At 41.0% G+C, this 24,329-nt stretch overlaps 3 protein-coding genes across 3 annotated transcripts; 1 reads left to right on the plus strand and 2 right to left on the minus strand.

Annotated features, from left to right (window-relative positions):
- The first annotated feature begins 1,715 nt into the window (after positions 1–1,715).
- On the plus strand, positions 1,716–23,090 carry LOC139728901 (TBC1 domain family member 20-like). Its single transcript, XM_071639834.1, has 10 exons — positions 1,716–1,803; positions 12,806–13,004; positions 14,989–15,174; positions 16,543–16,620; positions 17,562–17,656; positions 18,138–18,229; positions 18,931–19,032; positions 20,357–20,498; positions 21,054–21,238; positions 22,668–23,090. Exons 2-10 carry the CDS (start codon positions 12,905–12,907, stop codon positions 22,894–22,896), a joined length of 1,209 nt encoding a protein of 402 aa, XP_071495935.1. The 5' UTR covers positions 1,716–1,803; positions 12,806–12,904; the 3' UTR covers positions 22,897–23,090.
- On the minus strand, positions 3,510–3,962 carry LOC139728941 (uncharacterized). Its single transcript, XM_071639869.1, has one exon. The coding sequence runs from the start codon at positions 3,960–3,962 to the stop codon at positions 3,510–3,512; it is 453 nt and encodes a 150-aa protein (XP_071495970.1).
- LOC139728942 (uncharacterized) lies at positions 7,563–8,762 on the minus strand. Its single transcript, XM_071639871.1, has one exon. The coding sequence runs from the start codon at positions 8,760–8,762 to the stop codon at positions 7,563–7,565; it is 1,200 nt and encodes a 399-aa protein (XP_071495972.1).
- Positions 23,091–24,329: the final 1,239 nt, after the last annotated feature.

Here is a 24,329-nt window from a genome sequence, read left to right on the forward strand (position 1 = left end):
CGCGCATATACGCACGCACAGCTTATATGCAATGGAAATTTCCCGTTTTTTCACACGTATCGGCTGCCTGAAATGTCAAGGAATATTTCTACCAAGTTTCAAGTCAATCCGACTCAATATGACGTCATACGGGCCCGTCAAAGTTGAAATTCCGCGCGCGCGTCAATGGCGATATACAGTACAACTATGCCAAAAACTGCCAATTTTAAATCGGATTTTACTCGTCAGGATGGACGGTGACCCCCCATTTTCTATACATATTTTGAAAATTGATGAGTTGTACATGTCATTTCATGGGTTGGCAACGCTGACAAAATGATTAAAAGATATCAAATTTCTTAATAAAGTAAAAAAAGTAAATTTTCAAAATGACGTCATCAAATTTCAAGTTCATTCGAGCGTATCTCACTAGTACTTTGTCAATTTTCACCCAGATTTCAGTATGATGTAGCTTATTTAATGTTCATTCAAACATAAAATTACAGTGTTCTGATTGGATAACGGTATCACCTCGTAAAAATGGATTAAATGTAATCTTGTCAAATTTGACCAGTTTACGTGTAATCTCTATGGGAGTGCAATTTTTATGGAAATGAAAATTGACATGACTATCTTTATCGAGCACTAGCTCACTTATGCTTCGGTGAATTTCTCTAAGATTTTATTATGTTATAGCTGAGATGTAGGGCTATCGTAAGTGTGCCCTTCGTTTTTTCATACGTTGTCGGGATCACGTGAAAAAACTTGGTTGAAATTAAAGTTTGTCTTCGATGTATTGAAATATTTCTTTCTTTTTGCAACTTTCTTTGCAATAACTCAAGAAAAACAGCCCCTATCACCTTCATATTTTGCACATGTTTAGTTCATGTCACGAAAATTATTTCATAAAATTACAACTACTTGATCAGACGCCATCTTGGGTATGTAAATTAGGGTCAAAGGTCATAGATATTTCATCCTGTATCTTGGTGAATACATGTCCTATCTTTCCCATATTTTGCACACGTAAAGACCATGTTACAGGGATCATTTCATAAAATAACCACTTTTTGCTCAGATGCCATCTTGTCTGTGCAAAGTGGGGTCAAAGGTCATATGTACTTCTTTTTCTATCTTTGCTATGACGTGTTATCTCAATGGGAGGGAATTTTTTTAGATGTGAAAATTAACATGACTCTCTTTATCGAGCACTATCTTACTTATGCTTCGGTGAATTTCTCTCAGATTTGAATATGTTGGAGCTGAGACTTTGCAGTATCAGGACTCGAATCATTGATTAAAAAAAAGATCGGATCACCTTAATTTGTCAGTGATGACAAATTACAATCTCTAGTTGTTTTTGTTTCGGAAGAAGAAGAAGAAGAAGAAGAAGAAGAAGAAGAAGAAGAAGAAGAAGAAGAAGAAGAAGAGAGGAGGAGGAGGAGGAGGAGGAGGAGGAGGAGGAGGAGGAGGAGGAGGAGGAGGAGGAGGAACGCGCTTAAAATTTATCGCGTTATGTCAACTCCATCAGTCAGTGCTTAGTGTCGTTTTTTGTTTTTGTTTTTTAGAAGTACATGTACTTTACGCCCACAGCCCACAGTTCTGTGCCACAGCTTTACCATAAACATGTACCGGTATAGCAACAGAGGGCGCTCGCTCGGACATTGGAATATTGCTTGGTACCGCAAGATTCCCAGTGAGACTTGAAAGGAGGAGATATCTCTTGATATGCAGCAGAATTTTGTTCTCTGGACCTACTTGTGACTGTACAATATTTTTATCTGTCGATAATAGGCATTGCACTTCCGCTTCTGCTTCGGCGAGGTGAGTTCACTCAGTGGATGTAGACCAGACACCACGTATGTTCGTGTGTAGTGACAAAATGTGTAGTCCCAGCTGTTTGAATTGGTGTGATTACAAAGAGATCAATGTTCAACACGACACGACCTCTATTCAACGTTAGACTAGTTTACTAAGTTTTAGTTCTATAAACTTAAGTTTATAAGTTCTAACGACAGTAACGTTAATTACAGAATACCGGTTTTGCCTCATATAAATTAGCATATTGGTGCGTATAAGAGCCGCCGGAGGCGGGGCCGAAGGCCCCGCCTCCGGCGGCTCTCCCTTAGAGATGAATTTCAGCCCTTCGGGCTGAAATTCATCTTTCCCGTCGTCTGGGGCCCCCAAAAAGCCCGGGAACGGAACGGCCTTCAAAAAGTAGGTTGACCACACAATTTTTATGAAAATTGCGTGGTTTCGGAGGAAAACTGCTCTAAATCAAGATAACTCGAGTAAATCGTCGATAAAGAAAATCGAGCCGATTTTGACGGAACTATTTTAAAGGTGATGACGTCATCACAACTAGCAGCTCTTCTTCCTTTCACTCTTTTCGACACAAGTCATTCACGATCAATCACACTACACACTACTGTAGTTTGGCAAGGCAGCGCGTATACGCGTATTGTCAAGAGACAAGTGCGCACTCAACTGCTATACGTATTGTTCACTGTACTAGTATTAGTAAACATGCGCGCGTTCTGCAGACTCAATACGCGCTACCACTGCACACGTACGCATCATAAGCTGTTGTGTGTAGGTACTGTTGTACGACTGCATAGAGTCAACATGGTGGGCTGTCAAGAGCACCCACACAGTGCGTAAGCTCTACTGTAAACTAGCACCAGCAATTAGATAAGTGATTGTTTTCTAGTCTCACCTAAATTGCTATCGATTTCTGTGATACGGACTATCCTCAACTCCTAAAAACGTGAGTATTCATCGTAAATTCGGGTAAATTTTAACGGCTAGTCTAGACTAGCATCGTCAGGATCTAGAACTACATTATTCGGGGGACACCCCCGAAACCCCCAGCAACGTAAGATACCACACTTCTCACCGCACAGATCAAGGAAAACACACGTAAACAAATGCAATCGTCGACAGCCGAATCACGGACCGTATCGCAGATCGGATTAATATTTCAGATGGTTGCTATCGGCAAGCGTAATTACGCTCTTTTCAGAGCGATTTGCGCTCTCCGTGATTGGTTGCCGGTATTCTGTAATTTACCCGTTACGGCAATTCAGGGATTTAGGGGTCATGCGCTATTTTGACCTGACTTTAGTCTTTGACACTAGAACTAGATTCTAGATCTGGCCTGTAATTGTGTTGATATCTGGGGGGCATTTCATGAAGCGTTGTGTCAGATATTTCGTCTGATAAAATGTTAAAAGCTACTGAAATCCTTGCATCTGATTGGTTGAGAGCAAATTTGTCCGACAAGTTGTCGGACAAAAATGTTTCATGAAATGCCCCCCTGAAGTTACAGAAATAGAGACTAGAGTAAGAACCAAACCCCAATTTTCGGCTGGCCTCCAAAATCCGGACACTTCTTCTTCTTCTTCCAGTCTGGTACAGTCCGCCTCTGGCGTATTATCGTACCTTGTGCTTGTCAAGTGCTGGGTGTACAGTGTGCAGGTAAAAATCCTCTACAAAAATTTCTGTGTGCAGCTAAAAAACAAGATGAGAGCTCATCGGAGCTTTACAAGTTGCACCTCCTTCTTGAAGCTCTCCAAGGAGGTGCAGCTAATGGTGGAAGGTGGTAGGGAATTCCACAGACGAATAGCATCTGGATAGAACGTGGACTGAAACAAGTGAGTTCTGGCAAATGGAACTTGAAGCTTATATGGGTTTCCGCGTGTTGACGGTCCTGCAACTGGTATGAAGTAGGTGACTGGAAGATCTACCAGACCATTAAGAATGCTATACATCATGTAGACTCTTTGCTGTGCTCTCCTTTCGTGAAGAGTGCCCCACTGTAGTTTATTGAGCATGGCAGTAACACTACTTTCTCTGTGGTAGTCACCTAGGACGAAACGTGCACATCGGCGTTGCACCATCTCCAGTTTCCTGATGTTCTCTTGTGAGGATGGGTCCCAGACTGCCGAGGCATATTCCAACACAGGGCGAACTAGGGTCTTCATGTTGTTTTGGATGTTAACCCCCAAGTACTTTGCAGTTTCCGAGACTTGTAGACGCTCTCCATGAATGAAGTATGGAAAGGAGGTTCTGGATAATGCTCTTTTATTGGAGACATGCATGACCTGGCACTTTTGCGGGTGAAGTTGCATTAGCCAGTCTGCCTCCCATTCTTGAATTGCCTCTAAATCCTTTTGCAAGCAATCCGCGTCCTCCTTACTTGCCACCTTCCTGTACAAGATGCAGTCGTCAGCAAAACAATCTTACCGTTGACCCAGATGATATGCAATCAGGAAGATCATTGATGTACAGTAGGAAGAGGAGGGGTCCAATGACACTCCCTTGCGGGACGCCTGATGGCACAGAAGAGGTATGAGATGTGCATCCATCTAGCACTACCCTTTGTGATCGGCCAGTAAGGAATTCCTTAATCCAGTTGTGGGTGTTACCCCGGATTCCATAGAATTGGATCTTGTGTAGGAGTCTTCCATGCGGGACCATGTCAAAAGCCTTCGAGAGATCTAACAGGATCACGTCTATCTGGTTCCTTGAATCAATGCCACTGGAGAGGTCATGAATGGTGAGAAGCAGCTGAGATGTGCAAGATCGCCTCTTCCGGAAACCATGTTGAGTTTCAGAAAGAATCTGGTGGCTGTCAAGGTGATCTAAAATACTGCTGCAGACAATGTGTTCCAAAGTTTTGCAGACAATAGAGGTAAGTGACACTGGTCGGTAATTGACTGCTTTGCACCTCTCACCCTTTTTGAATATTGGAACGACATCAGCTTTCTTCCAGTCCTCAGGAACGTCTCCCTGAGTTAGAGATGCCTGGAATAACAAACACAAAACCGGTGTTATTTCCGAAGATAGCTCCTTCAGCAGTTGAGCAGGGAGTCTGTCTGGTCCAGTAGCCTTATGTATCTGGAGGGTAGAAAGTAGCTTGAAGACACCAGCTTGAGATATCTGAATGTTGTTCATGTCTGGAAATGGACTTGGTCCCTTGTCTTTCATGGTTGACAAATCCTCATCATTGTTGAACACTGATGTGAATTGTTGATTGAGAATGTTGGCCCTCTTGGTGCTATCTGAGTGTATCTTCCCTTGGATGTCTTTCAGAGAAGCTACTCCAGCGCTGTCATTCCTTTTACTATTGACGAAACTCCAAAATCTTTTAGGGTTTGCAGAGGAGTCAGGACTTATAATGTTACTGATGTACTCATTGTAATCCTGTCTGCAAACAGCACGGGACGATTTCTTGATTTCCCGGTATTTGCAGAAGTCCTGCTGTCTGCCAGTTGCTTTAGCACGATTGAAAGCCTTCTGTTTTCTTCTAGACAAACGTTTAACTGCTCTCGTAACCCAGGGCTGCCCAAATCGACCAGATGTTGTTTTTGCAGGTACATGGGTATCCAACATGTTCAGCAGGCTGGTCTTGAAAGAAATCCACATCTCATGTACTGAGCTCTGTTCACAATATTTGCTCAGGAAATCTTGCTGAAACTGTCGGCAGTCCCTTTTCATGTCAGAAAGATTGGCCTTTTTCCACAGGTATATCTTCCTCTTCAGTGGCTTGCATCATTTTGCAGATACGTCAGAATCAATGCTGACAATGTCATGATCTCCAAGTCCTGGTAGCAGAGTGCATTTGTTGATAAGCGACGGCCTGTTGGTTAGGAAGAGATCAAGTATGCTGTCCCCACGTGTTGGCGAGGAAACCATCTGCTGCATGTTACAGTTCTCGATCATGTCCAGAAACCTGTTGTTGAGAGGAACTGGATTGCTGTGGCCACTGACACTCAAGTCTTCCCAATTGATGTCGGGCAGATTAAAGTCGCCCCCTATCCACAAGACAGCCTTCTTGTTCTGGAGAGATAGTTCCTCGATCGTAGAGCATATGTTATCTAAATACTGTACATCACTGCCTGGTGGGTGATACACTGCACCTACCACTAGACTCATGCCTTTACCAAATGACAGTTTGATGTAGACCTGTTCTCCTTCATCACATACTTTGATGATGTTATACACAAGGTCACGTCGTACAGCAATCAGGACGCCACCATACCCATCCTGCCGATCTTTTCGAACAACATTGTAATTTGGAGGGAAGATCTCAGATGTGTAAACCGAGCTGTTCAGCCAAGTTTCGGTCCCAATGATGATACTGGGTTCAGTTGATTCAATCAGTACTGCTAATTCCTCCTTCTTGTTCCGTAAACTCTGGAAGTTCACATTGAGTATTTTCATGTTGCACAGCTGTTGACCTTGCTTGGGTGCCTGCTTCCTGCAGTGCATAGGGGAAGATGAATGCTGCGGAGAACCAAGACTAGTAGTAGCTGAAGAGGAAGAGCTGTTGCGTGTGTCACTCATGTCTGTCTTATCATTCAGCAGACACTTACCACTTATCACAAGCCAGCAAATTCTACTGTCACAACACATGCATATCACATCTTGAGTCTTGAGTCTTGATGGAGAAATCCCTATAACAGCTGCGAGCACAGCTAGACTGGGATGGGTTGGTGCAGTGGCAGTATGTGATGGTGCACGTGATTATACAGTGGAAACTCGATATAACGAGATGGTCGGGACCGAGTCATTTTCCTCGTTATAGCCGATATCTCGTTATATCAGTAGGCATAAAAGAAGGCATAAAATAAAGACATTAATTTGCACATGTGGGACTACCCATCATATTTCAATCAATACTGATAACTTGATATTGTGTGTGAGGGAATTACTCATCTTTATGGGTAAGAAGATGTTTTTCGCCAAGGAAATCCAATATCAAGAATGTGTTTCTTGTTAATTGTAGATGTTTGAATTTGTAAATTTATATAGCTTGCGATTGTATCAAGATCGTCTGTGGATTGGTATGTGGTTATCGTATGGGTGTGTGTTGTGTGGAAAGCTTGAATAATATGGTCTGCACAATGCTGTGTGTGTATGTGACACATTCTGTATGTACATTATGACTGCGTGTGTGTGAAGACGGGGAATTCCCTAAGTAGAAGGCCAATCACAGCATCAGATTGCCTCAAAGCTGCTAAACGTCATGATGATGTCATGTATACATATGGCCGTCCCACCACATTTTCTGCATGTGTCAGTGTGCTTGCACACACACACACTTCACACGTACAACATGCAGTGCTAGCTGGAGTGCACTGAAAAAAATGATTATGTGTGTACAAGACAGTTTTTGGCGCATCAAGCTTTACAATCTCGGAAGATGATAGCACAGGCGAAGTAAAGCTTTACCGAAGGCATTTTGCTTTACCTCGCTATAGCAGGTTTGATTTACTATGTTTTTCTTTGTTTGGAAGTCACAAAATTTATCTCGTTATAGCAGTTATTTCGTTATAGCCGATCTCGCTATAAGAGTAGCATTTTACATAGACTTGTGTGGAAGGAAATTTGGGACCGAGAAAATTTCCTCGTTATAACCGATATCTTGTTATAGCAGTGTTCGTTATACCGAGTTTCCCCTGTATCAGGATATGTACAGTTAAAACGTGATGCATGTGCAAGTAAAAGATGCTCTTGAATTACAGCATCCTGTCACCAATAGGAGGCTTCATCCTTCTAATAGCTGGAAGGGCAGCCTCTTAGGAAGCAGCCAGGGTTTGTGTTGTTACTGCTTGAGGTGGTAGACAGTTCCATATACGGATGGCTCGAGGATAGAAAGAAAACTTGTAGGAATCTATGGTGGTCACAGGTACTGTAAGCTTGAGGCTGTGGTCGTTTCTGCTGATGTATGTTGCTGGTGTTATGAAAGCTGGGAAGGAGATATTTACAAGTTGCTGCCGTATTTTGAAGAACATTGTGGATTGTGCAAGGAGGCGACGTGTGTGCACGTGCAAAGGTTCCCATCTAAGCTGTCTCACGAGACTCGAAGATGATGTAGTTGTTCGGTAGTCCCGGATAACAAAATGTGCAGCTGCTCTCTGGATTCGTTCAAGGTTTTCAACACACTGTGATGTGTAGGGATTCCAAGCTTCTGAGCTGTTTTCAAGTTTGGGAAGAACCAGGGCTTTGTATGTATTTTCTTTTACCGTCTTTGGACATGGTGCAAGAGTTCTGCGCAGCAGGCCAAGAGTCTTGCTGGCATTGTTTATTCCATCGGAGGTCTTTGGTGACTGTAATTCCCAGGTATTTGTAGCTGTCAACTCTAGGGATGGATTCATTGCATAGTGTAAATAGTTGTAAATGTTGGGTCTACGCTTTCTTGTAATGGTAAGCACTGCACATTTCTTCACATTGAATGACATAAGCCAGACTTTGGACCAGGTGGATAAGACCTCAAGATCATGTTGAAGGGAGATGTTGTCATCTTCTGAGTGGATGTCCCTATAGATAACACTATCATCAGCAAAACGGCGCATAGTAGATTGGATGTTACTGGTAATGTCGTTGATGTAGAGTAAGAAAAGAGCTGGTCCTATTACGGATCCCTGGGGCACTCCTGATGTCACTGACAGCCATGATGACCTGGAGCCGTTGACAATTACTGCCTGTTGCCTATCAGATAGCAGTGCCGTTGTCCAACGGAGTGTATCCCCTGTGATTCCATAGAATTTTAGTTTGGTTTCCAAATGGCAGTGGGGGACACGATCAAATGCTTTCTGGAAGTCCAGAAAAGCCACATCTGTCTGTCCCCTGCATTGGAGTGTATGTGCCCAATCGTGTGTTGCTGAGATAAGTTGGGTGTTGGTGGACAGCTTCTGGCGAAATCCATGTTGCTCATTCACGAAGATGTTGTACCTAGAAACATGCTTGGAGGTGTTACTAAGCACGTCATGCTCCATGACCTTGCAGCAGATGCATGTTAATGATATGGGTCGGTAGTTCCCAGGGATGCACTTATCACCAGATTTATGGACAGGTGTTACAAGGCGTACTTCCAGTCAGATGGAACCTTTCCAGTGTTGATGCTCTGCTGGAACATACTGGCACACTCGTTCACCACAGGAAAGTGCCTGAGTCACCTCCACAAATCCATCTAAAATCCCAAATTTTGCCATCGAAAACGCAGAATCGCCGCAACTTTTCCAAAGGCTAAAGGCTTAAGGCGCGCGCAAATTAGGTCCCATGTAAAGAATGAGGGTCGCTGAATAAGCGCTAAAAATTGAAAAATTACGCCATTCTGTTGCAAGATTTTTCGCTTATCGTAAGGTCAGAGGTTGATGGTATCCTCAAAAACACAAAAGAAAAACAAAATCTCTGTACGTGCCGATGCAGTGAATAAATGTACAGGGGCTAAATGCAAGTGCAGAGTCCCCAAAATTCGGACACGAAGGGGCGCCGCAACGTCCCCGATGCAACCTTGCTCCAACAAGGTATGGCGGCGTGGATTTTTCAGCGGTCTTGTATGCGTGTTGACATTGCACGCGTGTCCGAATTTTGGAGAGGCTGTCCGAAATTTGGGGAATTGACAAGGTAATATTTGGGGATTCTGTGAAATTTTATGATCTATTTAACAAAATCAATATTGGGAAAAAGTAGGTTGATATATTTAACATACATTATTATAGATGTAATTTTGTAGAGTATTATTTGAGTTGAACAAATATTGCAAAAAAGCTTAAGTGTCCGAAAATTGGGGCTTTTACTCTATATTCTGACATGTTTGAGCTTCTCAAGTAACGATGTCGATGGTCATTGACATTGGCAATTGTCAGACATTGGGCTGGCATTGGCATTGTGAACCAAATAGTTCTAATTTGACAATCAATAGACTTCTAATTTCATGAAATGAGTATTGCCATTGGGAGGGGGCATGGCGGCATTGACTACACTAGAAATTAGTCGAAATTTTCTCTGAATATTATTGGATGCATAAAAAACCTGCACCAAGGTTCGACCTCCCGTGCCAAAATCAACAGTTCGACCGCACGCACCACACGCAAAAGCATAACGTTCGGTTAGGTCTTTACATGTATAGCAGCTGGTCAAATTGTGGACAGTGTTATGATTGAATTTCGAATGAATAATATGGGTGGCTTGCTTTACGGTGTCTAGGGTAATAGGAGTATTACAGACCCTCAAAAATTGCAATTATCCAGGGGTTTGCCCCGAGGTTTAGTTACCTCGGCATAGAATGATTCTAATTGATATTTTGGGCTACAGGATCATGTTTTCACATGTTTCAGTTTCTCTTCAAAGTACATTGTCATTTTGATGGAACTTTGGCCTTAAATAAGGAAATTATTGCAATAAAAGTTGCCAAGTGCGCGCAGAAATAACAAAAAATTAGTATGACATTAGCTTTGCTCACTACTCATCGTATGCATACACGCCAATGCCTGGCGGAGGAGGCGCACGTTCTGCTGAAATAGCCAGCAAATGCCAAGTGTGATGAATTGGCACAGTTGTGGGGTATGCTGGCCTCTGTTTAAATGCTTACTGTGGGGTTTGGCATGTTACAGCACGGCCCCATTGATAAATGATAGAAACTTGACATGCGGTGGAACTTCAGATCAAACGCAAGTATCGCCTGAAACTCTGCGTTGGTGAGAATCAAATGGGAAGCTGCATTTGATATTTGCATAGGAAACATTGAAACATGAAAGATGAAGACAAAAGTGCCAGGAATATCCAGTTTCACTCTTTCTTTTGTCTCATGTGCTAGAAATGACCAATGTGTTTATACACTTTGTACAGCAGAAATTATAGACAGAGGAGTACATGTACATTCCCATTTCCACTTTGTAGTGAGAGATGCTTAAGAAAGAATACTGTCTCATGATTTACACTGTACACAAGCCTCTACTTGTACATATCTGGCAATATAAATCATTCAGCTGCCAGTTTACCCACTTTGGATCATTTGTAGTACACAAGTGTCTCTAGCCCAGTGTAAGCAGTGACTACATACCATTTCATTTAAGAATTGATAGATTCTGGCAAATATTTGCTGATACAATTGTAGAATCTATATCACATAGGGATAAAATGAGATGCATGCAAACTTTGAAGAGCCCTGGGATAAGCTTGTTTAAATGTCAGATATGGCAATGAAATTCTTGTGAATAGGTTACAGTGAGTGTATCTGTATTGGAATTATGCAATGAATGTCTTAAAATCAGTAACATGTTAGAAACACAAGTACATGGGTACCCTGTATCAAACACTAAAAAATAGTACACAAATCACAGTCAACTTGTGGCCCTCTAATGCTGTACCTGTATACAAACATGTAAATGGTGATTGCTCTTTAAATGATGCTTAAGTTGATATCATTGCAGTGTGGTCAGTGCAGCATATTCCATTTATTTATAAATGTTTTTTGCTAGTCTGCTGACACACCCAATACAAGTCGTGTTGGTTGCATCCTGACATTCTAAGTCAGAGAACCAATTTTTGACACAAATCAACACCTGAGTGTACAATGTATCTACAGTACCGGTACTTGCAAACTATCTTTAATAGCACATACAATGTTATCTACTTTCTGAACAGAATTTAGAAATGATCAGAGATCAAAGCTATTTTCTCTACATCCGGAAGCAGTTCAACCAAATTGTGCTGAACCAGTTATTCTTAAAGGTGAAAAACAAGTTGTAAATGACAGTGTTAGAACTGGGGCTTGATTGGGCACTGAGGGGCATAGCAATTTTGGGCTGGGACCCAAATGGTCAAAATTTAAAACATTATGTGTTGTATTCATCGTACACATTCAAAATTTTACCACTGTTGTACCATTTTGTTTGTTTGTTTTTTAGTGATAAAAAAAATAACAATGAATTTTGATAATGGAATAATCGTGACTGGCTATTTTGAAGAAGGTAACAGCACATTGAGGCCCAGAGAAAAAATTACCTGGTGATCATTATAGAATTGATACCTCACATAAATTCGATACTATCATAGCAAGCAATCATGTTGTAAATGTTACTAAACTTTGCCCTTGAACAAATGTAATTTGTGATTGATATTCATCATCTTCATGAGAGTACAATGTTGATCATATGTAAAATACTAGTAGCCTCTTTGAACAACTTAAAGACATATTTTGTAAAAGCTTTACTGCCACGTCTCTTGTGGCAGCATAATTAGTCAGACATTTTAAAACCTGTTCAGCTACCATGTGTTACATCAGGGATATTCTTCCATAGCAGAGAGTTGAGGCAATGTGTAAGCTTTGATGTACATTGTAATTCACCCTTTATTCTAGTAGTCTCCTAACAAAAGGAGAGAATAGAATATTTGTTCCAGTCAGAAATACACTTATATGGTACTTGTGGCATGTTTATGTACTGCTAGCAGTTTTGTCCATAGCAGGGTGCTACGTAACTTTATTATACCACTTGCCCGGTCGGGCAAGCAGATTCTCAATTTTGCTGCAAAACACTTGCCCCAACATTAATTTTACTTGTCCGAAAAGAAAGTAAAAAATGAAATAATATAGAAAATCATGTGTTAGTCCAGGGCTTAATAAAACACAATCATTGGAATAAACGGCACACCGATCAAGTGTTGCCTCTGCAGTGCATTGGGGATTCTTCATGTACATGACGTAAAGTAAAAGAATGTGTTAGAAAGTTGCTGAAATGAGATCTAGTGTGTTGCATCACTAAACAGCCATTATCTTTGGGCTTCTGTATGGTTGACTTTGTGCGTTTGTTGGGAGGGGGAGCAAGTGAAAAAAAAAAGTGACTTCAAAACTTTTTGCTTGCCCAATTCGGGCAAGCATTTGTTCTTAATGTTCAAAAACACTTTCCCGAATTTGATTTTCACTTGCCCCGGGCAATCGGGCAAGTGCTTATGTAGCACCCTGCATAGTATGAATCTGTTGTTAATTTGATTTTAGTCAGGCCCCATGACTGCATTTGATCCTTCCATTCTCTAGCCAGGTCTGCTGCTCTCAGCATTTTGCCGTCAAGTCACACGCAAGGCCCAAACTGTAGGGGAGATTTTACTTTGATGCCAAGTTCGAGGAGAAGTCTGTATGAGCACCAAACGACGGCACCGCCCACCCAACAAGAAGACATCTGGAAGCCCAGACATCAATGCTACCTTCAAACCGATTGCTTCTAAATCACCCCAAGGTATGTCTCCCTTCAGGCATAACACGTTGCAGTTTTAGTTCATCTGTGATAATGTAATCTTGAGATACTTGTGATACAACTTCTCACTTGGTCATATCTACTGTAGATAGCAAACTGGACAGCCACAATTGTATGTAAGGCATGTTGTCCATGGTCATAGTGTATATGGTACTGACCTTGGTAGTAAGTGTTTAGCAACAGATACTGTAAAACACGATATATTTGCGGCATTAAAATTTTGCGAATTGGAGCTGAAGACCTTTCTCGCAGCATGAAATTTTCGCGAATTGCCACTGGCATCCAATGCATATTGTGTGGGCAAGAACTTTCGCGTGCATTTTAATTTTGCGAATGATGGCGCTCGCGAAATTCACGGAATTAAAATGCATGCAAACATTCCTCGTTTCACAGTATGCAAAGTGGTTCTCATGGTTTCAAGCATTGGGCAAATGCATGCACATGCCATGAAAGCCAAGATTACAAAAGCAAAGATTACAATGGTTTTATTTTGACTTGATGTCATGCTGTAACCAAGTTGGGAATTCTTGCATGGCCCTTCCATTCCGTTGTTGTTTTTGTTGCTAGCATTGTTTTTAATTGCAGGGCTACGATTTTGAATATATTTTCAGTCATTGTTATGTGAATATGTTGACTTTTGAGTTGCATGCACACTGCCTTGTCAGAGATATTTGTGTTTTCATCAAGTATAAGATAAAAAACAAATGAACAAGAAAACTGCCAACATTTTTTTTCTGTCCTTTACAAATATGTTTCTTTTCATTGTTTGCGGAGGAGAGCCAAGATATTTAACCAGGATATATATTTCTTTAATGTACATTACCCTTTATAAAACAAAGAAAGAATACTTTGGATTTCAGGAATTGACACAAAGCATCAGTGATTTGTGATTATTATTGAAATACGAAAGGCAGAGAATGTATCGCAACAGTCTGGTGAAAAGGACAATTAACATCTACTTGTTGCTTCAGTGTACAATTTGTCTCTTGTTTTAATTGTTTTAGTAGAACCTTGCATTGTTGTCAGCATGTATTCCAACCTGTCAGTCAGTCAGATACTGCGCTAAATGTGTGAGAGTAAGCTCATTGCAAGTGGTTCAGTTGCTAAACTCTGTTTGCAGTACATGGAACTCAAATGAAGACTTTTTGACTCTGTGCTCAATTCCTCCCGGGCTGCACAAGGCATTCAGTGATTGTACATTGTGTCTACAGTACGCCAGCATGACAGCCTTGCCAATTACAACCCACCTCATGAGTGCCGTCAGCTTCCTGCATGATGCCCACTGTTGCCATGACAACAGTGGTGGCAGTGGCTGTGTTGCACAAATATGACAGTATCTGAAGTTCTTGATAGCTCTGAGTAGGCTGAGGGAATGCATTTGGATTTGGTGTGCAATCATATGAGAGCACAACCAATATCCTAGCAAATATTGTGTTAATTCTGGCAGAGAGGAAGATAATGGGAGACTGATTCTCTACATATTATGCAGAAATAAAGACTAAAATATCATGTTTTATTAGAGACATGAAGTGCTGAACAAATATGTCAGTCTGTTTTAGAAGGATGCTATGACAATGACAAATAATTTTTATTGATTTAAACCAGGTAAAATGTTATTGATTGATTGATACAAGTGTGAGATGTCAGTACATGTTTGTACATGTCAGGGTGGTCCATGAGGGGTTTGAGCATGTCGCTGCAGCATGCTCAAATTTTTATGCAACATCCTTGAAAGCTAGCAGCATGTTATGCCACACCCTCAAGAACATTATGAAGCATTCTGTGCATTATCTCATTTTCTGAAAACAGACTATTGTCTCATCCTGGACCATTAACTACCTCCCGCTCCCAAGATGTAGAAATAATTTTACAGATGCCAAAACCTGATGATCATCTACCCTCCTCTCAAAAGAGACCATCATTTTATAGTCTGTCATTGCTTTTGTGTGACATTGTGTTACTGCAGGACCAGAATCGGCCCGCAAAGCCAAACTTGCTGCAATTCACACTGCGCTGAATTCCGATCCCGTGGATGTGGCAGCGCTCCGCAAGCTGGCCATTGCCCGGGGTGGCCTGCTTACGGATGAGATTCGGAGGAAAGCCTGGCCCAAGCTGCTCAATGTCAATGTCTTCTGCCAACCCCCCAAACTCAGTGAGTCAAATTGAGTTCAAGGACCCTGATCCTCTTTGGGAGTGTTGTCCATTTTGCCCGTACAATCTTCTACGCTGGACATGTATATAAGATTCCTTCTTCTGTTGATGCATGCATTGTCTTTTTTAGGCAGACGGGCTTGCAGTCTGTATTAACAAGATTTTTGGCAATATTTGATTATCCATTAGTGCCTCAATCAGGATCTTTAATCCATGTTTTTTCTGCTTGATATCAGTTCCTCATAAAGTGTAAATTAGTTCTGAAGAATATGGTTTATATGATCGAGCTGTTTGACCTCTTGAAACAAATACTAGTAGTCTTTTTTTGTTAGTTTTTTTTTTTTTTTAATTGAGCATAATTGCAATACTGTCACTTAAAATGAAGTGACATCATATTCCTAGCCCAGTCAAGATTACATGCACTACTAGCCAATCTACTGCAAGTTCTGGAAAATTGATGAGTAGCCAGGCATTGCATGTAATTTCTTTCACTCTGTGAGCATGTAGTCATGCAGAAGGTACATGTTCACACAAGATAAAAGTACATGCAGTTATGCTGTATATCTGTTGACAAAAGTGCACATTATTTTCAAATCCACTTGTCTCAAAACAAGCATGGGCACATGTTCATCACCTTGATTTAGTAGGCATTATGTTGCACTGGTGAATAATGACACAAAAACTACCAGACAGTATCAGATATACCTGTGTTTATTTTGCTGGTTATTCTTTTTTCTAGTTAAAACTAAAAGAACTGCCCCTCTCTTGTGTTTCGTTGACAACTGGAAACATGGAATCTTTCAAGCGCTGAGATTTTTAGGCTGGGCCAATTTCAGCAAAGCTATCCTTGTATCATTTTGTGGATGAAAGCCTCTACATATTTCAATATCTCAATGAATATTCTCATAATCTCAGTTTGGCTACTTTTAATACCAGAGTGCAAAGCTCGTGACAATATCCGCAAATACTGTAAAAGTGGATATTTTCGTGTGTGTAATTTTTCGCGCTCTAGATCTGTCGAATATGATGAATTTCTCATGTTTTTCATTCCGCGGAATAAAGACATTACATAGTGGTACGAATCAGAGCAAACAATAATCGCATGCCTTTTTTTTCGTGGTAGCTTCTGGTCAAGCGAAATGCAAAAAAATTTCCACACCGCTAAATACAATATTCCATGTTTGCGTTATTATGCGAAACAATGTGAGCGTTTCTTAGGCTTGCCAGAATGCATTGAAATTATTAAAATCTATGTATGCAGACCAGATGGTTGATAAGTACCTGATATGAATGCTCAGTTTATGTGTGAATGTGTTTGGCCTATATCTTGACATTTATCATACTGAGGTTTTCTCTCCTTCCTTGGTAGAAATGCCTCTGGAGGAACACAGAGATTACAATCAGGTAGTACTCGATGTCAACCGTTCTCTCAAGCGGTTTCCACCAGGTAAGCCGACCTCTCTCATTGTGTCTTATACTATTGACTGATGCATCTTAAAGGACAACGTCATCTACATTTATTTCTATCTCATGAAGAAATTGAAACTACAGTAACTTTATCAGAGATACCAGATGATGTCATTCAACTTAACATCTACTTTGCGGTACTTTCCCAGTTTTGCCCTTACTTTTGTTAATCTGTTGCATTGATTTCACCAATTCTTCTCAAACATTTTTTTTTTTTGGGGGGGGGGGGACGGTAGATTTCCCTCCAGTGTAGTATAACTGACAGGAAAAATCTACAATGACATTGAAGGATGGTATGCTTTCAAAAAAATAAAAACAAAATAGAATCATTCGGTGTGGTCCCAACAATAGGGAGCTTTATATTTTAGACGCGCGGACGTTCAAAGGAAAAAAACATGATCTGAGCTTGCGCAGTAGCGCGCGTAAAGTCAATCTATTTTTAGCTTGCGTCGCCTGAGTTGTTTACTACGCGTACTGGGCTATTTTCACGTCCGCACAGTTTGCGACGTAGAGAGCTTCTTCATGCACTGATCATATGGGGGCGCGATTTTATTTTTTTATACGTTGCGTCCCAGCGTAATCTAAAGGTACTTTTCCACACGACGCAGGGAGAGGAGAACGTCCAGCGCAAGCGTCGGCTCAAACGTCCGCGCGTCAAAATCTAAAGCTCCCTAATGACAGTTAGCACATGACATTTTACATCAAGTGTTGTTAAATAATCTGTGACCACATATGACAACAAAATGGCAGTCGAATGCATTGATATTTTTCTTATGTTGCGCTTGAATACCCAAGAGTACTGTACTCTAAGAGGTCAATATCTTTCTTGATTCCATTCTTTTTATAAGTTTCTGCTACTGTGGGCCTGTCATTCAATGATACATGTATAAGAACTGTTGTTGTCCACCATATTCCTTAAAGGAATGCGGGATGAGCAGCGTGAGGTTCTACAGGATCAGCTTGTCGACATCATCGTCCGAGTGCTCATCAACAATGATCAACTGCACTACTATCAGGTCAGACATCATTGCTTCTCTGTAATTAAGTAGGATTTGAATCTTTGCGGTCCCCCTGTGATCCCTGTGGAAGGTCTCTGGACCATGCCTACAATATGCTGTCTTTGCCCTTGAGGACTGAGCGATGTTATGGCTTCATCCAATCATTGAGCTCTGCTCAAAACTTTGGGGTTTTTTTTTCTCTTTTTTTTTTTCAGTGTCATAGTTTGTGAGTTTCAATCGTATTTGAATGATTTGGTCCAAAATGTCTTCCCAGTGGAATGAGAGCAATATAAGTTGATTTAGTCGTTGATCAGCTAGTACTCATAAATTGCTTTCTTGAAAAATAGCACACCTGCACTGTGAAACACAGACTTTAATAAAAGATCAAAGTAAAACTTTTGACACAATTGTGACAAATGTTTTCTCATTCTTTGGCAGTGGAATAAGTGATATAAACAAATGTTTTTTCTTTCTTTCTTCTTTGTATGTCCTTTCCTAGGGCTACCATGACATTGTGGTGACATTTCTTCTGGTTGTCGGCAAGGAAATGTCATTTGCCCTTGTCGATAAATTATCAACACATCACTTATGGTGAGTTGCGACTCTGGCATTTGATATACATGGTACAGTCAGAAGATGTTTTGTGTTGAAATAAAGACATTTTGCTGATTCCAGTGTTTGCACACTGTCTTTCCCCCTGAGATTTGCAGCATGGTTCAATGGGTATTGGCATAGTTGTCACACTGAAATGTTCCCTGCTTACCAGGGGGGTGTTTCATGAAGGAACTTGTCGGATAAAATATCTGACAAGTCAATTATATCCGACAAGTTTTGAGAAATTCTTTAGTCTGATTGGCTGATTTCTCTGAACTTGTCGGATATAATTGACTTGTCGGACATTTTATCCGACAAGTTCCTTTATGAAGTGCCCCCCAGGTGATGGTGATTTCAAATATATGAGAGAATCCCTGTGAGGATTGCCGAATTAACCCGTTGAGGACGGACTGATTTTGCTACAACACGCATTTCCCATAGACCCTTGCCCGAGTATACTCTGGACTCGTCCTAAACGGGTCAAACAAGAGTGGTGTACCGAGTACTACACAACCATTGAAGACTGGAAGCAAAAGTGAAATCTGTATCACTACAGAATCAGCCACAACCATAATCCTACAGGGTACTAAACTGGCTGGTCAGTATTCGAAGTGTTTGTAAGGTTCTCCAGTCCCTTAATAAATGATACGCAATCATGATGATAGCTGATTGATGGTTGTTCCTTGTTTTGAGTACAGCGACTTCATGGATTCCACCATGGACAGAACCAAACATATGCTAAACTACCTCTTGCCAATCATCCGGAAGGCCAATCCAACCTTACATGAGTTCCTTGACAGGTAATGCCACATCACAAAAACTTATGTAATTTCATCCCTCATCCATCTGTCTGTCTGTTTGTCTGTCTATCTATCTGTATCCCTGTAAATATGTATACATATGTATGCATTCCTATATGTGTTCATATAATGATGCATATACACACAAACACAGTACATATATACATACATACACACAAACACTTATTATGTAAGTACATATGAATGCATACATTACATACATACACACATACTTATGTACATGTACATACATATGACAAGCTTGATCACAAAACAAGTTAACTCCATTCTTGTCAATTTGAGATATTTACAATTAAACCTGTGAAAAAAACCCAAAGAAAATAAGAAGAAAATGTGTTGTTTCTTTTTATCATATCATTAAAATTATTTTATTATTTACACAACATGTGAAGTACCAGTAGAAAGGCTTTATTCTACTTTATCTGATGGTGGACTTACCTTAACGGGGCATGGTCCCGGTAGTGTAGAGGGCGCTGTTGATGATACTGCCGATCACCGTTAGCATTGATACGAAGATTACCGAAGATGAGCTGTCATCAAGAGTAAAGTGAGTAGGTGTTGCTAAGTAACGTTGCCTTTGTTGTCTTCTCTGCGCATCGCGCAGTCTGTAGTAATGCCAGGGTGCGTGCATATGTGCTTGTTATTATGACATCACAAAAGAAGTTTGCTAAAGCTGTCATCCCCCTCAGCCGAATCATGAGCCGAACTGTGATCGGACCACTGACTACAGTGAATCGGACTTCTTCTTACTCGGGGAAGTGGGCCAAAGCGTAAGCGCTAAAGAGGAGTTGATAGCGTAGGTCTCTATAGGAAACTTGCGCCGTGCACCCGCGTACGCATTTGACTAAAACACTGGGACCATGCACCTTTAATGTTTGAAATTGACACTTAGTCCATTTTGCTCTCTTCATGTATACAAACATGCATGCACATACTGTATATACATTCATATGCATACAGACACATGTATCTCTTTATGCATGCAAAACTCTTCTGTGTATTTAGGTTAAAGGTAGTTTGATTGAGAAGCAGTACTAAGTGAGTTGTCCCTTGAGATTTCCAAATGTTGTGTGTGAAGTGATATTGGAGAAAAGCAGGAGCTTACCCAGATATTGTATCCCTCTGATGTTAAACCATGACAATGCTTTAAAAAATTGACAATAAGATGTTGAGCATTTAAGCTTTTACATCATATTTAGTCTCAAGGGCTTCCCATATTGGTAGTACTTGTCTGATGTGGCTGAAAAGGTTCATAGTTTTGTTAAGTTCCTTTTTTTGTTTTGTTTTGTTTATGTACCTACAGATCTCAAGTCGGTACAGTGTTTGCACTTGCCTGGCTGATCACGTGGTATGGTCACGTCCTGAACGACTTTCGCAGCGTGGTCAGGCTGTACGACTTCTTCCTGGCGTGCCATCCTCTCATGCCGGTTTACCTCGCTGCTGCTGTAAGTATTTGTGGATGGATGGCTGGATTGATGGAGTGACTGACGGATGGATAGATGGATGAATGAATAATTGGATGGATGGATACTTGATAGTTGAATGGATGGATGGATGGATGGATGGATATAAATACTTGTAAAAATGGCATGGCTGTATTACTGACTCAGTTGTGAGGAATGCACAATGCATACGGTAATCATGTTTGGTACAATGAAAATGGTGATGGTGATGGTGATGGTGATGATGATGATGGTGATGTTGATAGCGATGGTGATGGTGATTGTGGTGGTGATAATGATGTTGTAATAATGATGATGATGGTGGTGATGGTAATGGTAGTGATGCTGTTGGAGGTGATACATGCATTGATGATGTGAATGATAATAATGGTAACGATGATGGTTATAATGATAATGAGAAGAATGAGTAATATATCAGAAACACAAACTAAATACTAATTGCAGTTTTCATAGTGTCTTCCATGCCTTTGTAAGCATCTTAATTGTATGTAGAAAGGAGACAATGTTACCTCTGAATGTGCACCTTTAATATTCCAGATTGTCTTGGAGCGTGAGAGCGATGTGCTGGAGGTGGAGTGTGACATGCCCTTTGTGCACAGTCTCCTGTCCCGCATCCCAGACAACCTACCCATGGAGGAGTTGGTCGTCAAGGCGGGGGACCTCTTTGTGCAATACCCCCCTCAGGAGATGGCCAAGGAGGCACAGCTCCAGTATAAACAAAGGTGGGTGTGGCGGCGATGTTCTACTACTGTCTACGCCATATATCTAGGGAGTCTAATTTTTTTTGCGAATCAGGGCCCCATTTTATCAAAAGATATAATCGATCATAAATTTCCTTAACACACAGGCTGCCGTAGACTTATGATAGAAATCAACTATATTATCAATTATAAGTCTTCATGAAACAGGGCCCAGGACTTCTCTACAGTTTTGCGAGCGGTTGAATCCGTTATTATGGAGTACGACAATGAACAGAGAGAGTGCATGCATACATGTTGCAGTCATGCCGGGATGAGAGTTAATATTTTTGTGTGTTTTTAATTTTGCGAATAGCGCCCGACTCAAAATTTGCAAAAATAAAAACCTCGCGAAATATTCGGCCTGTACAGTATCAGACTGCATTTAGCTGATAATTCATTGAATGAAGTGAATTTTTTCTGTCCAATGGGATATTATATAGATGATGACGAATGTTCCACCCGAAGGGTTTGAAATGCTATTGAGGGAGGTTATACGTCCCTCGACTTCGTCTCGGGACTTATAGCCTCCCGAAATAGCATTTCAAACCCTGAGGATGGAACGTTTGGTACATGTTCCCGACAACAAAAGTCATCATCTGTTATATTATATGGGTTAGTCAAATACGTCAAATACGTCAAATACGTCAACGTCAACCACCAGCACAACGCACTCGATCGCTCGCGCAGAGCCAAATTCACTGTGCGCGCGGTCCTAGGCCTTCTGTCATTTGTTACGTGAAAATGTTTTCCCATGGGAGAACATTACAAAAATGTTCTGCCCATGGGCGAACATAACGAATATATCTCCATCATGTGACTGTGTTTAGCCAATCACTAACCGGTATTTGACTAACCCATTTAATGTACACAAATATTTAGAATGTTTAGGAACAAGAACCATGTAGTAATTTGTTTGTTAGTTAGTTAGTTTGTTTGTTTGTTCAGTATCAGGGAACATTATAAGGTTGGTAGATAAAAACATCCAAGAAATACTGACGATGATTATATTATAAAATCTTTAAATAGGTTTGTCCCTGGGAACAGAACAGCCATGATCCTGTGGTAAAGTAATTGCATGTAACATTACGGGCCCTTTTGATTTTGAATAGGAAATGTTAGTTCTGTGCAATTTGTGTAATGTGCCAGAGCCACAACGAATACACAGAAAAGATCCCACATCGTTTTTCTACATGTGAAAAGTAGGATACAAACTTTACAAAGTTATCTGCTTCACGCACACCTCAGAAAACAGGTGAATTATGCAAAGCCCTTGCAGTTTGTTCCATGTGACGAGCAGTATTCAGGAAATGGTCTCGTGCATTGTGTCATACAGGTCGATGAATGTTATGAGTGAATGAATGGATCAGTGGTGTAAAACATTGCTTATGTGTCTTTGTGTACGTGAACTCAGCACCAGCATCAACAAGCACAGAGAGCTGGAAGTGAGGACTCTGGGCCAGAGGCCGGACGCTGTCCTGAGAAGACTACGAGAGCAGCTAGGCGGGCCGGACAACCAGCCAGGGCCCGCTGGGGCCCGGCAGGGCAACAAGGTGGTCAAGATGGCCGTCTGGGCCCTGTCTGCGGGCATCGGGGCGGCTGCTCTGGTTGTTCTCAACAGTGCAATGGAGTACTGGGTCTGAGTGGGCAGGTGTCAATATTTGAGTAATAATGTGCCATCCATCCAGAAGGCAGGGTTGATCCAAGGTCCTGTACTTGCATGGCTATGTACTCCCAATGAATCTCTGCTGTCAGAATGCACAAACACTGCCAATCACAACATGCAATGTTTAGGTGATGATTATCTTTTCTTCACGTCCGATTTGTGCACTTGTGATGTTTACGTAGGTAGAGGCATAAAGTTGACATTTGCAGGAAGATGGAATTATATACATGTAGCTACAATTTGGTATCATCAAAGCATTACTGAAAGTACTGCCGAAAAAGAAATTGCCTCCTTCACAGTTTACCTGTCATGATGAAAGGTATACGTGAGAAAAGCCAATTAAAGTTTGCTCCAAATACAAATGAAGTGGATTTGGAAGACTTGTATCTATGCTAGAAAGGACCAAATATGTGTATGGGCACATTGGATCATCAGGGTTATATTTCGTCTAAGAAAGAGTAATCCACCAGGCTCTTGAATGGTCAGATCTTGGTACGTGAAGCAATTCTCTTGTCTGGACAAATGTATACAGGTAAACCTGTCTTAGCAGCCACTCACTTATTGTGGCCACTGAAAAATCCCCCGCACGAAATTGCTATCTTATAGAACCTTTATATAGCAGTCACCTGCCTTTAAACGCGGCCAGCGGCCACCATTTTGTATCCTGTGGTGAATATCTAACTGCGTATAGTGGCCACAAAAATTTAGCTGAACCGTTTAATCAACCATGAATATGTTGGTTTTTACGTTCATTGCATGAATTCTACCAAGTCTTATCAAAAGAACAAAAGTAGGCTAAAAGAAAATTTGAAATGAGGTTAATTGTTTAAAAAAAAATACCCCATCTTATAGCTGCTCATGCAAACTTATTTGATGTTAAATAACATGTGGTATTTTATGGTATTACATAATGCAAGTGTTGAAATTGAAAATGGCCACCGATTTGCTTTTAGTGGCCACTTTTGTTTTTTCCCTTGGGTGGCCACTATAGGCAGGTTTGACTCTACTTTGAAAGTGTTTTGTTTTCATTTTGACAGACGTCAGTGAAGATTGGCAAGATATCTTGTGATGATCTCCCCTACTGATGTTGGGAGGATGTATTCAATATTCCAGCACGTTTGACTAGGCAAAGAATGTGAGACTCTTCTCCTGGCATATACCTTACAAGATGAACATTGATAGTGGAGGCCCAGTGGTATAAGACAGTATGAGATTTAGTGTTTTATAGCCGTAGATGTCCATGAGACAAAGTAGGTACACACTGGTTTAGTTTCTTGTGTCTTTCTCCTCGTAGAATGAACTTTAGCTTTATCTGCGCTCACAAAAGAAAAGATGCACTCCAATTAAGACATCCTCAAAAGTGAGTTCATAGAAACTAAAGATGAGTGATGGATGGCCACTACATTTAGG

The sequence above is a fragment of the Diadema antillarum genome, unplaced genomic scaffold (assembly GCF_040938485.1).
Source record: "Diadema antillarum isolate AM-2024a unplaced genomic scaffold, OU_Dant_1.0 seq00000205_RagTag, whole genome shotgun sequence".
Taxonomy (NCBI): Eukaryota; Metazoa; Echinodermata; class Echinoidea; order Diadematoida; family Diadematidae; genus Diadema; species Diadema antillarum.